The sequence below is a fragment of the Mya arenaria genome, chromosome 12 (genome assembly GCF_026914265.1).
Source record: "Mya arenaria isolate MELC-2E11 chromosome 12, ASM2691426v1".
NCBI classification, from domain to species: domain Eukaryota; kingdom Metazoa; phylum Mollusca; class Bivalvia; order Myida; family Myidae; genus Mya; species Mya arenaria.
In genome coordinates, this window is record NC_069133.1 from 9,964,767 (window position 1) to 9,979,889 (window position 15,123).

Consider the following 15,123-nt stretch of genomic DNA (forward strand, 5'->3'; position numbering starts at 1 on the left):
TTCCGTTACACTTCATACATCGTCGGCAACCACAGTACCAGCTTCCGTTACACTTCATACAACGTCGGCAACCATGGTACTTTCTTCCGTTACACTTCATACATCGTCGGCAACCACGGTACCAGCTTCCGTTACACTTCATACAATGTCGGCAACCACGGTACCATCTTCTGTTACTCTTCATACAACGTCGGCAATTATGGTACCATCTTCCGTTACTCTTCATACAAAGTCGGCAACCATGGTACCATCTTCCGTTACTCTTCATTCAACGTCGGCAACCACGGTACCATCTTCTGTTACACTTCAAACATCGTCGGCAACCATGGTACCATCTTCCGTTACACTTCATACATCGTCGGCAACCATGGTACCATCTTCCGTTAAACTTCATACATCGTCGGCAACCACGGTACCATCTTCCGTTACACTTCATACATCGTCGGCAACCAAGGTTCTTTCTTCCGTTACACTTCATACATCGTCGGCAACCATGGTACTTTCTTCCGTTACACTTCATACATCGTCGGCAACCACGGTACCATCTTCCGTTACTCTTCATACAACGTCGGCAACCACAGTTCCAGCTTCCGTTACACTTCATACATCGTCGGCAACCACAGTACCAGCTTACGTTACACTTCATACAACGTCGGCAACCATGGTACTTTCTTCAGTTACACTTCATACATCGTCGGCAGCCACGGTACCAGCTTCCGTTACACTTCATACAACGTCGGCAACCACGGTACCATCTTCCGTTACTCTTCATACAACGTCGGCAACCATGGTACCATCTTCCGTTACTCTTCATACAACGTCGGCAACCACGGTACCATCTTCTGTTACACTTTATTCAACGTCGAATATTGTTCAATAACTTGACAATGTCAGTTGCCTCCGTGACCATGTAGTCTTGACTACTGCCAAATAATATTATACTGAGAAGGCGGACCCGGTTCAACTCCGGCAATCGCCAGAATATTTTTCAACCGTAAAACATCTGGTACTTTGCGGAACCAATGAAACTGCTTCATTAGTTATTCATGATTGCGGAATTTTCCTAGCTAAATTGGCCACGGTACACAACTAAGCATAGCGTAGTGTGTATCGGCGGTATCAGACTATGAGTCTATAACAGAGGTAGAAGGGCCTTTAGATTTGATTAAATCTACATAATAAGAAATAATGTGAACTTCCTGGGGGAGGGGGTGGGGGCGCTAAAATACACAAAACGCTATTGTTTTGTACCGACTCAAAGCAGGGAACACTACAGTGATTATGTGCTTGATATTACGTGAAATGATACACGAGAAAAGTAATATAAGTAGAAGGGTTTTAATATTTATTTGAGCAACATCCATTTAACAGGGGTGGCATATGTTTTCGTGTCAAAAACAGAAGTTTTCTTCATGTTTTAAGCAATTGTCTCTACAATTCCACTATCAACACAGAAACGACATTTTAAATGTGAAACAACATGGAAATAACATTAACATTATCCCTCGAAGATATAAACATTATAGTGATTTGTTAAAATCAAACCCGCTGCCTAAATGTCTTTGCAATTGCGTTTTAAACATAGAAAATTCCTCATAAATGTGAAACAACATGGAAATAACATGAACCTTATCACTCGAACATATTATTATTATAATCATTTGTTAAAATCAAACTCGCTGCCTAAAAGTCTTACTAGCTCCTTGTTATATGGTGCATAGAAATCTTGTAACAGTTCTCGTGTTTTGTTCCACATATTTCCAATACGTCTGCTGCTAGAAAGCTCGTTCCTTTTTGTAGTGGTGGCCACTGTCTCCCACATAGCCTCTGGTAGCTTTCCTGAGAACACGAAATTATGATATCGTTAAAAATGTTCTGGTATAATTTTGTATAACTTCTCAATTGAGTCGAATTAAGTCAAATTATAGAGAATGAAGTCAGTATAAGTAAACTATATTGAGTTTTACATAACTTTCAGTAAAGGCACTTAAAAGAAACATTCTTTATTCTAAATACTTGTTAAAGTTGACTGTTGCTCCCAAAGGCCCAACAGAAGTGTTATAATCATACATCCGTAAAATTATTACTGCAAACACTAGCTATAAAAGTGACAATTGACACTTTTTGACGATGGAAAATACGTTCAAACTTAGACATTGGCTATATAGATATGGTGAAAGACTGCCAGTATGTACTTACAAAAAGGTTCGATGCGGCACAGTCATATAGCCATTTATTTATGTACGTGAAGTTAGCGGCCTAGCGGCCTAGCGGCGTGAAGTTAGCGGCCTAGCGGCCTAGCGGCGTGAAGTTAGCGGCCTAGCGGCCTAGCGGCGTGAAGTTAGCGGCCTAGCGGCCTAGCGGCCTAGCGGCGTGAAGTTAGCGGCCTGGCGGCCTAGCGGCCTAGCGGCTTGAAGTTGGCGGCCTAGCGGCCTAGCGGCCTGGCGGCCTAATTATTTTTTTCTATTTCCAAGCAATTGTTAATGCGTTTTTTTTTAAAACAATGATAAATCAAGGTTTTTTATTCATATAGTTACATAGCGGCCTTAAATTGTTATATATTCAGAATATTTTTCTTTACCCTTTATTCTAAAACAATTTTAAATTAACTGTTTTATGCACAAATTATCACTCTGAAGCGTTTTTCAAACTTTATTCAAAAAAGTCGATCAAGCACTTCAGCGACTTAGCGGCATAGAATCCTGAAATTAGCGGCCTAGCGGCCTAGCGGCCTAGCGGCCTAAATTGAATCCTATTTCAAAGCATGTATACATGCATTTTCTTCTAAAACAATAACATTTTAACTGTTTTTATGCACAAATTAGCACATTGAAGCGATTATCAACAGTTTTTTTCCAAAAACGTCGATAAAGCAGTCAGCTATTTCAAAGCATTAAACATGCCTGATCTTCTTAATCAATGATATATTTACTGTTTATATGCACAAATTATCACTCTGAAGCGTTTTTCAACTTTTTTTCAAAAAAGTCGATCGAGCACTTCAGCGGCCTAGCGGCCTAGCGGCCTAGCGGCCTAGTGGCGTGAAGTTAGCGGCCTGGCGGCCTAGCGGCCTAGCGGCCTAAAATGGTATCCTATTTCAAAGCATGTATACATGCATTTTCTTCTAAAACAATGACATATTAACTGTTTTTATGCACAAATTAACACTTTGAAGCAATTAGCGATTATCAACATTTTTTTTAAAAGCGTCGATAAAGCAGTCAGTTATTTCAAAGCATTAAACATGCCTGATCTTCTAAAACAATGATATATTTACTGTTTATATGCACAAATTATAACTCTGAAGCGTTTTTCAACTTTTTTTCAAAAAAGTCGATCGAGCACTTCAGCGGCCTAGCGGCCTAGCGGCCTAGCGGCGTGAAGTTAGCGGCCTGGCGGCCTAGCGGCCTAAAATGGTATCCTATTTCAAAGCATGTATACATGCATTTTCTTCTAAAACAATGACATATTAACTGTTTTTATGCACAAATTAACACTTTGAAGCAATTAGCGATTATCAACATCTTTTTTTTAAAAAGCGTCGATAAAGCAGTCAGCTATTTCAAAGCATTAAACATGCCTGATCTTTTAAAACAATGATATATTTACTGTTTATATGCACAAATTATCACTCTGAAGCGTTTTTCAACTTTTTTTAAAAAAAGTCGATCGAGCACTTCAGCGGCCTAGCGGCCTAACGGCGTGAAGTTAGCGGCCTGGCGGCCTAGCGGCCTAGCGGCCTAAAATGGTATCCTATTTCAAAGCATGTATACATGCATTTTCTTCTAAAACAATGACATATTAACTGTTTTTATGCACAAATTAACACTTTGAAGCAATTAGCGATTATCAACATTTTTTTAAAAGCGTCGATAAAGCAGTCAGCTATTTCAAAGCATTAAACATGCCTGATCTTCTAAAACAATGATATATTTACTGTTTTATGCACAAATTATCAATCGTAAGTGTTTTTTTTTTATTTATTTTTCAATAAAGTTGATCGAGCACTTCAGCGGCCTAGCGGCCTAGCGGCGTGAAGTTGGCGGCCTGGCGGCCTAGCGGCCTAAAATGGTTGCCTATTTCAAAGCATGTATACATGCATTTTCTTCTTAAACAATGACATATTAACTGTTTGAATGCACAAATTAACACTTTGAAGCTATTAGCGATTATCAACAGGTTTGTTTTTTTCAAAAGCGTCGATAAAGCAGTCATCTATTTCAAAGCATTAAACATGCATGTTCTTCTAAAACAATGATATATTTATTGTTTTTATGCACAACTTATCACTCTGAAGCGTTTTTCAACTTTTTAAAAAAAAAGTCGATCAAGCACTTCAGCGGCCTAGCGGCCTAGCGGCGTGAAGTTAGCGGCCTAGCGGCCTAGCGGCCTGGCGGCCTAAAATGCTATCTTATTTCAAAGCATGACTACATGCAATTTCTTCTAAAAAAATGATATGTTAACTGTTTTTATGCACAGACTATCACTCTGAGGCGATTATCAACATATTTTTGAGAAGGATAGGCATGTATGCTGACTGCTTAATCGACTTTTTTGAGAAAAAAAAATATGTTGATTATCGCTAATAGCTTCAAAGTGTTAATTTGTGCATTCAAACAGTTAATATGTCATTGTTTTAGAAGAAAATGCATGTATACATGCTTTGAAATAGGAAACCATTTTAGGCCGCTAGGCCGCCAGGCCGCTAACTTCACGCCGCTAGGCCGCTGAAGTGCTCGATCAACTTGTTTGAAAAAAAATAAAAAAAAGCTTTAGAGTGATAATTTGTGCATAAAACAGTAAATATATCATTGTTTTAGAAGATCAGGCATGTTTAATGCTTTGAAATAGCTGACTGCTTTATCGACGCTTTTAAAAAAAATATTGATAATCGCTAATAGCTTCAAAGTGTTAATTTGTGCATAAAAACAGTTAATATGTCATTGTTTTAGAAGAAAATGCATGTATACATGCTTTGAAATAGGATACCATTTTAGGCCGCCAGGCCGCTAGGCCGCTAGGCCGCTAGGCCGCCAGGCCGCTAACTTCACGCCGCTAGGCCGCTAGGCCGCTGAAGTGCTCGATCGACTTTTTTGAAAAAAAGTTGAAAAACGCTTCAGAGTGATAATTTGTGCATATAAACAGTTAATATATCATTGATTAAGAAGAACAGGCATGTTTAATGCTTTGAAATAGCTGACTGCTTTATCGACGTTTTTGGAGAAAAACTGTTGATAATCGCTTCAATGTGTTAATTTGTGCATAAAAACAGTTAAAATGTTATTGTTTTAGAAGAAAATGCATGTATACATGCTTTGAAATAGGATTCAATTTAGGCCGCTAGGCCGCTAATTTCAGGCTTCTAGGTCGCTGAAGTGCTTGATCGACTTTTTTGAAAAAAGTTTGAAAAACGCTTCAGAGTGATAATTTGTGCATAAAACAGTTAATTTAAAATTGTTTTAGAATAAAAGGTAAAGAAAAATATTCTGAATATATAACAATTTAAGGCCGCTATGTAACTATATGAATAAAAAACCTTGATTTATCATTGTTTTAAAATAAACGCATTAACAATTGCTTGGAAATAGAAAAAATAATTAGGCCGCCAGGCCGCTAGGCCGCTAGGCCACCAACTTCACGCCGCTAGGCCGCTAGGCCGCCAGGCCGCTAACTTCACGCCGCTAGGCCGCTAGGCCGCTAACTTCACGCTGCTAGGCCGCTAGGCCGCTAGGCCGCTAACTTCACGTACATCATTTATTTTGCCTTGTACATACTGACAATCTTAAACAAAATGTTGGTCTACATTATATTTTGTGAACAACTCACCAACTGGGCCGGCCACTGATAATATCTACCGATTCACCTGTTTTAAATCAATAACAACTGACTACTGATCTACTGATATACACCTCTTGGGAAACTTGAGAAATTCTGCCTTTTAATTGGACAAAATATAATGTCGACCACTAATTTTCATTTCCGGTTTGGAGATGCATCAGTATTTAGTATACGTACCGAGTTCTAAGAAAGCATACACCTTTTCCATGGCTGCTCTGATATCTTTCGAATAACTTTCTATATTAAGAACGAGTATCTGCTTTCTTGGAAATACCCGGAAATATTCTTGCAAGTGTACGTGATATATGTTAGGCCATACATTCTGAAACGATATTAACAAATGAAAACTAAATCAGTGCAGTCGAACCCCATTGGCTCGAACTCGATTGGCTCGAACTGATGTAAAGGACAGTTTTTTATTATACTGTAGGAAAGCATTACCGCTTGGCTCGAATTATCCGAGGATCAATGTATTTTCACCGGTCTTTTGGAGTTTGAGCCAATGGGGTTTGACTTTATGTGACTATCCTTCCAGAGGTGAAAGGATAAATAAATTGGCAACAACAGAATAATGGGAAATTAAGCGTTAAGCCAGAAGGCGAACACTGAAAGTTCTGTGCTCGAGTTTAACGGCACAATCGCATAAGACCAAGGTAGAACACTCGATAAAACAAAATACATAACGTCGAGTCAACAAATACATCAAATGATACGAACATATATGTATCATTAACCAAGGGTTCAACTGATATTGTGCAATTATAAAAGAATACTGAGTTGAGTTGAGTTGTGTTAAGTTTAGTGCAAGATCGTACTTGTAGGGCATGGGCGGGTAGGCAGTTTTTACCGACCTTAAATTCCCGCGGGTACCCGGTTATCGGAACTCAATTTTCCGTGAGTACCCGGTCACCTGATTTTTAATCTCCCGCGGGTACCCGGTTACCCAATCTTAAATTCCCGCGGTTACCCGGTTACCCGATCTTAAATTCCCGCGGGTACCCAGTTACCCAAGTTTCAATTTCCTGCTGGTACCCGGTTACCCGATCTTAAATTCCCACGGTTACCATGTTACCCGATCTTAAATTCCCGCAGGTACCCTGTTACCCGAAGTTCAATTTCTGGTTTCTAATTTAACAATAGAGAAGGGTCGTTTTTATGGTGTTGTAAGAGAAAATATATTATTAATTGATAGATCTATTAACTGAAACCCGTTTGTATCTAAATGAGTTGTTACAAGTACTTCATTCAATGCAAATACACTAAAGAGTGAGTTCAAGATACTGCGAAGACACTGAAAAGTGAGTTCTAGATATTGCAAAGACACTGGAAAGTGAGTTCAAGATACTACAAAAACACTGAAAATGACTTCAAGATACTGCAAAGACACTGGAAAGTGAGTTCAAGATGATACAAAGACACTGAAAATGATCTCACGATACTGCAAAGACACTGGAAAGTGAGTTCTAGATACTGCAAAGACACTGAAAAGATAATTATAGTTACTGCAAAGACACTGAAAAGTGATTTCAAGATACTGTTAAGACACTGGAAAGTGAGTTCTAGATACTGCAAAGACACAGAAAAGTGAATTATACTAGTAGTTACTGCAAAGACACTGAAAAGTGAATAATAGTTACTGCAAAAACACTGAAAAGTGAATTATAGTTACTACAAAGACAGTGGAAACAGAGTTTTAGATACTGGTAAGACACTGTGACGTTAGTTATAGATACTGCAAATACACTGAAAAGAGAGTTCTAGATACGGCAAAGACACTGGAAAGAGAGTTCTAGATATGTACTGCACAGACACTGGAAAGTGAGTTCTAGATACTGCTTTTGTGCTAAAATATCTAGAACAATACGACCTTTTCCGTTAGCGGATATTTTAACGCATTCCGATACCATTTGAGATCTAGTCGTATACGTGTACGTGTTTTTATTTTTGAATATATCAAAGTTGTAAAAACCAAAACTAGAATTTAATACATTTGCCTAAAAATAACTATATACGTGTGTTGAACCGTAATCTTCAAACTGACGAATATGTCACGTACCTCTTGTTTAATCACCTCCTAGTACCAACGAAATTTTCACATTCTGTTTATCGCTCGTTTTATAAATTTAAGCTACCAGCCGCCGTATTTAGAGTGAATATTTGTTCGCAAGTATATCCTACATTAAAAACAACAAAACATCTATATCTAATTTAGAGGTGCCCCTTTATATTTATATGTGCAGTTCACAGATTTGCACCTGAATTTTCAGCTATAAAATAGGGGTGTGCCTCTGCATTTAGATGTACGTCTATACTTTGAACATGTTTTTTGATTACCTCAAATAAGGAGATGCACCTGAATATTTGAACCGGCACCTTTAAATATAGAGGTGCACCTATACTTTGGGGAGTGGGGTTAGGGGTACATTTCGCTATATAAATGCTCTCTAGCAATATCATATATTAGATGACATGCATCTGTTTTGTTTATTAATTAACAAAACTAATTGATAGGTACAACTTCATAGCTCCTTTTTAAAAGCGAATAAAACGCAGCAGTTTGTATTTTAAACAGTTTAATATATTATATAAGTACTAACATCTAGCTCAATCATCGTAATGTATATGTTGTTCAACACAGACTAATGCAAATGTATTCAAATTGTCCATTTTGGGCCTATGCTATGATTGTAAACGAGATATAAATACACTCGCTCAAGTTCAAGAGCTCACGGTTTCTTGAATGTAACTCCACGAAATCATTTTTTTTCAACATCAAAATTTCATGATTTCGTGAAGTTGAAATAGTATCGAACTTGAAATGACACGACCGGTCTTTCGTAGAATTAGCATGCAATACCCCTTCCGGCGAATATGGTCATATGAAAAAATACTATCTGTGTTCAGATGTCAATGTCGGGTACAATGGTTTTATATTTTAACCATAGAACATGGGTTTTGAATGTTGTCGCAAAGAGGTTAAACTTTGATCCGAGTTTCATGAAAATTCTTCTAGTGGTGGGACACATGGAATGCTGAAACCAAGTTAAATAACATTGACTTTGGCTGTACGTTGTGACAACGTAAAATAACGTTGCATTGACGTTGCATTTGAAAGTGTTTACGGTCAAATCTCAATGTCGGGGTACTCCCATAATATAATAGATATTTTATTTCCAAAGCGAGTCTAGTCCAACTAGAGTTCAAACAAAAAAAAATTATAATATTTCTCCATATGTTATCGTTTGATCAAATTGCACAGTAAAATAACATTTACGTTAATAGTGATAATTGAAAAATCAATTTGTTTGACTTTGGCAATACTAAACAATTAATCAGTCTTAATTACAATTGGCTGTTATCCTGAATGGTAACCTTGACCTTGAACTAATGCACCAGGAACATAAGTTCTGTGTTTCGTCTTGATTCGTTTAGTATTTGACCAAGTTTTGAGGAAAATTCTTCCAAGGATTAAAGACTTCCCGTTTGGGGCAGACACACAGTCGTGTTACCCTGAACGGTGAGCATGACCTTCAGTCGGCGAGGCTGAAAAATGATCTGCGTGTTGCCCGGATGTGGTAAACATTTACCCAGTAGGGAACTTAAATCCAGTAATCATCTTCGAAGTTATGAGTCAACACAAACTGAACCATCACTACACGTTACATAAAGGGAAATGCCCATAAGTACATTCGTAACCCAGCCATTGAGCCATGGTCCTGGGTCTTGCACGCAACATATTGTCTTGACGTGGTTAACTCTTGTGGAAATTTATTGTGTTTTTTTTAATCGCTCCATACGTATGACGTATTGACCTGATATGAACTGCGACTGACTGACGAACGGAATCGAGCAATCCAATTGTCACAAAAGCAAAAATGATTGTATATTCACTGAGAACAATCATGATTTGCGTCAGATATCAATATGTTTAATGTTAACGGATTTCATGTTTATGACCCCATGTGACCTTGAACTCGGACAAAATGACCTCTCAAAGCAACATTGAACTTTTACTGTACCGTCTCCGTGGCCTTGTGGTTAAGGCGTCCGCCTACGGAGTGGGAGGTCGTGGGTTCGATCCCGGGCTGCGTCATACCGAAAGACGTTAAAAGTTAGTACAAGTAGCTTCCCTGCCTGGCGCTGGGCATTTAAAGGGTAGTGCTTGGAAACGTGGTGTACTCAGTACTGGTCAACCCTGGAAAATTGTATCCCGTGTATCGGTTTTTTACACCGAGCACGTTAAAGAACCAAGAGGTCTCTTCGCAAAGAGCTAGGGTATCGCACCCTGATCTCTTGTATCTCACTCTGTTTCTTCAAGTCTTCCAGTGTCTGGATTTGACTGCACCTTGCTGTCACTTCTATCTCATGTCACTTATGGCATTTAAACACAATTTAAGTCGTGATGGCGTCACGGCGGGGTCAAGCCATAATGCAGCCAATGGGCGCGGGCAGACCTTGATAAACTCAAATAAACAAACCAACGAACTTCTACAATACATATGAAGTATCAGTGTCGAAAGGTTATTAAAATATAAAGTGCTAAAGAATCTGACATTTGACCCCCTCCCCGTGACATTGACCTTTGGTCCAATGACCTAATATTTTACCTGGGTCATTTACTCGATATGTTCTAGCATCTGGTAAAATAAGTGCTATATCGGACATATCAAAAACGATATGACCCCTGATGTGATCCCTGATATAATTAAATGGCATATACTGTTTTTTGGAATGTGTGACGTACTCGTATAAACAATCTTTTTACAGATGTTGTTTTTTCTCCTTTTTTGATATGTGACGTATACGTTTTCGCTTTGATGTGTGAAGAAATAAAAAAAAAATTTACAAATGTGTGACATTTTTGTACGTATTTGTCAAACACGTGTCAGGAATTTTGTACGAATATGTAACACGTGTGACATATTTATACTTGTGAAAATTACGGTTCAACATACCGGTATACCCTTGTATCTGTCCCTTACGTTATGGCTATGGTAGACACAATGGCGGAGCTCGTTTTGAGAGAGACATTGCTGGAAATCGGATATCGATCTCACTGTTAGTCTGTGAAAGTCTTCCTGGCTTTTCTGACTAGTTAGACCAAAATACTGATACGCAGACCATGACCTGAAAAATCAATCAGAGTAAGTGTTGGATTTACTTAAATTGTCACAGGTGCATGATGACCATTCACCAGAGGCTTGCCGGATCATGATAATCTATGCGGTACGCTTATATAGCATCATCACTCTGGTGAACGAGAATGATAATTCACATATTCACATGGACACTGCACTGGTTACATTTACCCATCTTCGAACCATCCTCGGTTACTCCCGATACACACTACGCTATGCTTCGCTGTGTATGAAGTGTACCGGAAGAAAGTACCGTGGTTGCCGACGATGCCGTATGCTAATCGAGATGAAATATATCGATGGTAGAATAAGATTTTCGTTTTATCATTTCGTTTGGCTGTAATGTTAAATGTTAATGCCTGATGACCCCATTTAATTATTGCCCCATTTTCTCGAAGATTCTTAATTCCTTTGTAATAGGGCTAAACTATGCTCAATATTTTTGTTTTTCAATAATTTACTTCTTTAAGAGTTTATATACTTTAGATAGACTATTTTTTATGTTAATAAAAATTCACCTTTTCCATTCATCAAAATTCATTATAAGTATGTATTTTGGCTAATTGAAATAAGCTACCAAAAACACGCTTAAGAAGTTTTGAGAAATTTGGGCAAGGTATCAAAATGGGGTACGTAAAAATATGAAAAAAGTAGTGTTTGTTGGATTGAAACTGTCCATTGACAGCCATGTTAATCAGCTGCTTCAGCGGTATTCTTCTTTCAATAATCAACATGACTAGCAATGTTTTCATCAATTGTTCAACTCATAAGTTGAACAAGTACAAAAGTTGCTGCATAGTGCAGCTAATAGATGTTGCACGGCAGAAACAGGACTGTTATTTACAGATCAAAATGCATACTACTGATCGACTTCTTATACAAAATGTTACATGTTATATTTTTATTATTATTTCGCTCGCTCGCCCCATCATTTTTGGATAAAATCCATTTGGTGAGGCCTAAGTCATATGTAATACATGTACTTTGTCGGTCGTTGAAAATCTGATGGCGCTTTTACACAATAGTTATGATACCAGCACAAACATCTATCCCTTTGCAACGTGTTTTCAAGACAAGATATCATATTGCATAGTTTCAATGTCTGTGGGAAAGGGCTTTCATAAGTTGTTTATATATTACAAAGGCTTGTCTTCAATATTGCTTTTTATATGATCGAAGAATGATGTAGCTAATCGGATTAATTGTTATTAATAACTGACCAATAGACTGTATGAAGTGAATGATGTAAGACTATAAGATTGTTTTAGTCGCATATTGAATACCACCACTAGCCTACTTTGTATGTTTCTTTCTATTAATAAAACATATGTTTAAACCAATGTCTGAAGTTTGAATTATTTACTCCTTCCGTGGCGGTCGTATTTTTGTTCACTATTAATTATTTCAAAAAACTTATACATACGTAGGTGCTTGTTTTATAACTGTGTTTGTGTGATCCATTAATGTGTATTAAATAAATTTGACACAAAAAAAACTCATTCTTTTTTTCAATAATAAGTTTGCTGTTTTCACGACGGTAATATATAACAAGATCGTTCAATCCCGGATGTAAACAATGGACATAAATCGGACTCAAATGTGTTGGGTTGGTGATAGTTTTTTTGTAATTCGGATCCATCGAATGTTCGATGTATCGACTTTTTTGCCTAGGTCCCGACGAACTCGACATAATATGACTCGTTAAACGAGTTTCGACTGTATAGCACAAAGCCAACAAGCAAACATTAAACATACTCCAAAAACATAAGAATAACAATCTTATTTTCCAATTTATCGAATCTGTCACTTTACTGTTTTCATACAATTTATGTTCCATTATTCAATAGAATGAAATATGAAATTTCGGCATAGTGTTTTAAACTGTGAAATGTAACAAAGTTAATGGTATCAATGTTGTTTGTTTGTTTAAGTACACTTGGCAGTTTGGTTTAAAACGATAAAGTTTTTTCCCATAAATTTGGAATATTGGTTGAAATTTTAATTCATCTGATATAAGACCTTTTCTCTAAAATCTTGGACAACCGAATAGATAAATGTTATCCACATGTAAATTGAACACAACCAATGGTGTTTGTGGTTGTAGTGAATTTGGAAAGCAAGCGATATCATAAACAACAAATGCACATCTAAAACGACAAAATAGGAGCACAATTTCATATACAGCTCTATCACACCAGTGCACAGCTCAAACCTAACAAAATACTTGTATGTCCGGCGTTGATACGCCGTGCAATAATAACATAGGTCAAAAATCAGCACACCTCATCCATAATATAATGAAAACTAAAGGAAAAGGGATGGAATTTTATAATATTCAACTTATGTAAACCTTATGGTCATAAACCATTAACCTCATTCACTCTATTGGTCAGTTATAAATAACAAGTAATCCGATTAGCTATATCGTTCTGAGATCCATTTAAGATATATTGAATACCAGCGATGTAGGCCCAGTTGTCAGAATTTTAAATTTTAAATTCTGTTAAGAGGCACAAGGCACCAAAACAACATATAAATGTACTAATACTTCATACATTAAAGTTATAAATGCTGGTAGGCACAACTGTTTTATATTTAAAAATCTGATATTTTAATGTAATATTAGAAACACTGAGTAAATTGTTAAGCAAACTGTTTTCCATTGTAATAAACCTAAGAAAGAAAAACACTTTACAAACCTGTCGATGGGATTTCTTAGCATGAGTATAATCTTTGTTCCAGGATTAAGATGGTGGATTAAATCAGCGTTGGCGAAGACAGGTTCGCTCCGATTTAAAGCCTTCGCTTCCTCTGGGTGCTTTATTACTTCCCATTGTACGTTATTGACGAGTGTCCCCGGCGAACCATCTCCTGTAGAATGAATAATGACGTCAGTATATCCCATACGTATATGGCCGCTTTTTCAACTTTCCTAAGTCAAATAGTATACGCCTTGATTGGACCATACGGAACCCCTCGGTCATTATCAAACGGAAATAATACGTGTACAAATAGTCCATCATAGCGGGCGCATATTGAACACGTGCTGTAAGTGTGTTTTAAACGTCAAATAATGTTTTCAATGTTTTAGGGGCAAGATTTTGAAGCTGTGTTTTTTTTCTATATTAATTTTATTTCATTTTTCTCCAAAGCGTTATTCGGACACGAATTAAACCAGTCCACTTTTGCTCCAATATCTGTACCTCAGTGGTCACCACTAGTCCACTTTTAATCCAATATCTGTACCTTAGTGGACAACGCTAGTCCACTTTTACTCCAATATCTATACCTCAGTGGTCACCATTAGTCCACTTTTGCTCCAGTATCTGAACCTCAGTGGTCATCACTAGTCCACTTTTGCTCCAATATCTGTACCTCAGTGGTCACCACTAGCCCACTTTTGCTCCAATATCTGTACCTCAGTGGTCACCACTAGTCCACTTTTGCTCCAATATCTGTACCTCAGTGGTAACCACTAGACTACTTTTGCTCCAATATCTGTACCACAGTGGACACTGCTAGTCCACTTTTGCTCCAATATCTGTACCTCAGTGGTCACCACTAGTCCACTTTTGCTCCAATATCTGTACCTCAGTGGTCACCACTAGCCCACTTTTGCTCCAATATCTGTACCTCAGTGGTCACCACTAGTCCACTTTTGCTCCAATATCTGTACCTCAGTGGTAACCACTAGACTACTTTTGCTCCAATATCTGTACCACAGTGGACACTGCTAGTCCACTTTTGCTCCAATATCTGTTCCTCAGTAGTCACCACTAGTCCACTTTTGCTCCAATATCTGTACCTCAGTGGTCACCACTAGTCCACTTTTGCTCCAATATCTGTTCCTAAGTGGTCTCCAATAGTCCACTTTTGCTCCAATATCTGTTCCTCAGTGGTCATCACTAGTCCTCTTTTGCTCCAATATCTGTACCACAGTGGACACTGCTAGTCCACTTTTGCTCCAAAATCTGTACCTGAGTGGTCACCACTAGTCCACTTTTGCTCCAATATCTGTTCCTAAGTGGTCTCCAATAGTCCACTTTTGCTCCAATATCTGTTCCTCAGTGGTCACCACTAGTCCACTTTTGCTCCAATATCTGTAACTCAGTGGTCATCACTAGTCCTCTTTTGCTCCAATATCTGT

The 15,123-nt window shown here is 37.8% G+C and overlaps 1 protein-coding gene across 2 annotated transcripts; it reads right to left on the bottom strand.

Annotated features, from left to right (window-relative positions):
• Positions 1-1,361: 1,361 nt before the first annotated feature.
• On the bottom strand, positions 1,362-13,829 carry LOC128210416 (carbohydrate sulfotransferase 15-like). Of its 2 annotated transcripts, none has more exons than XM_052914765.1 (4): positions 13,676-13,829; positions 10,821-10,965; positions 6,016-6,160; positions 1,362-1,839 (listed from the first exon to the last, which is right to left on the bottom strand). In XM_052914765.1, the coding sequence occupies exons 1-4, from the start codon at positions 13,696-13,698 to the stop codon at positions 1,658-1,660; spliced, it is 495 nt and encodes a 164-aa protein (XP_052770725.1). In that variant the 5' UTR covers positions 13,699-13,829; the 3' UTR covers positions 1,362-1,657. The 2 variants fall into 2 exon arrangements, with proteins under 2 accessions (XP_052770725.1, XP_052770724.1); XM_052914764.1 differs by having other exon boundaries at positions 1,365-1,839; positions 10,794-10,965.
• Between the last annotated feature and the right edge of the window lie 1,294 nt (positions 13,830-15,123).

Excerpts from the sequence above, each read along its gene's own strand:
- LOC128210416 (XM_052914764.1), bottom strand. The coding sequence starts at position 13,698 with ATGCTAAGAAATCCCATCGACAG. Across the intron at positions 10,966-13,675 it reads CTAAGAAATCCCATCGACAG|GTCATGGTCTGCGTATCAGT; the intron begins GTTTGTAAAGTG and ends TTGATTTTTCAG. Across the intron at positions 6,161-10,793 it reads ACAGATACAAGGGTATACCG|AATGTATGGCCTAACATATA; the intron begins GTATGTTGAACC and ends ATATCGTTTCAG.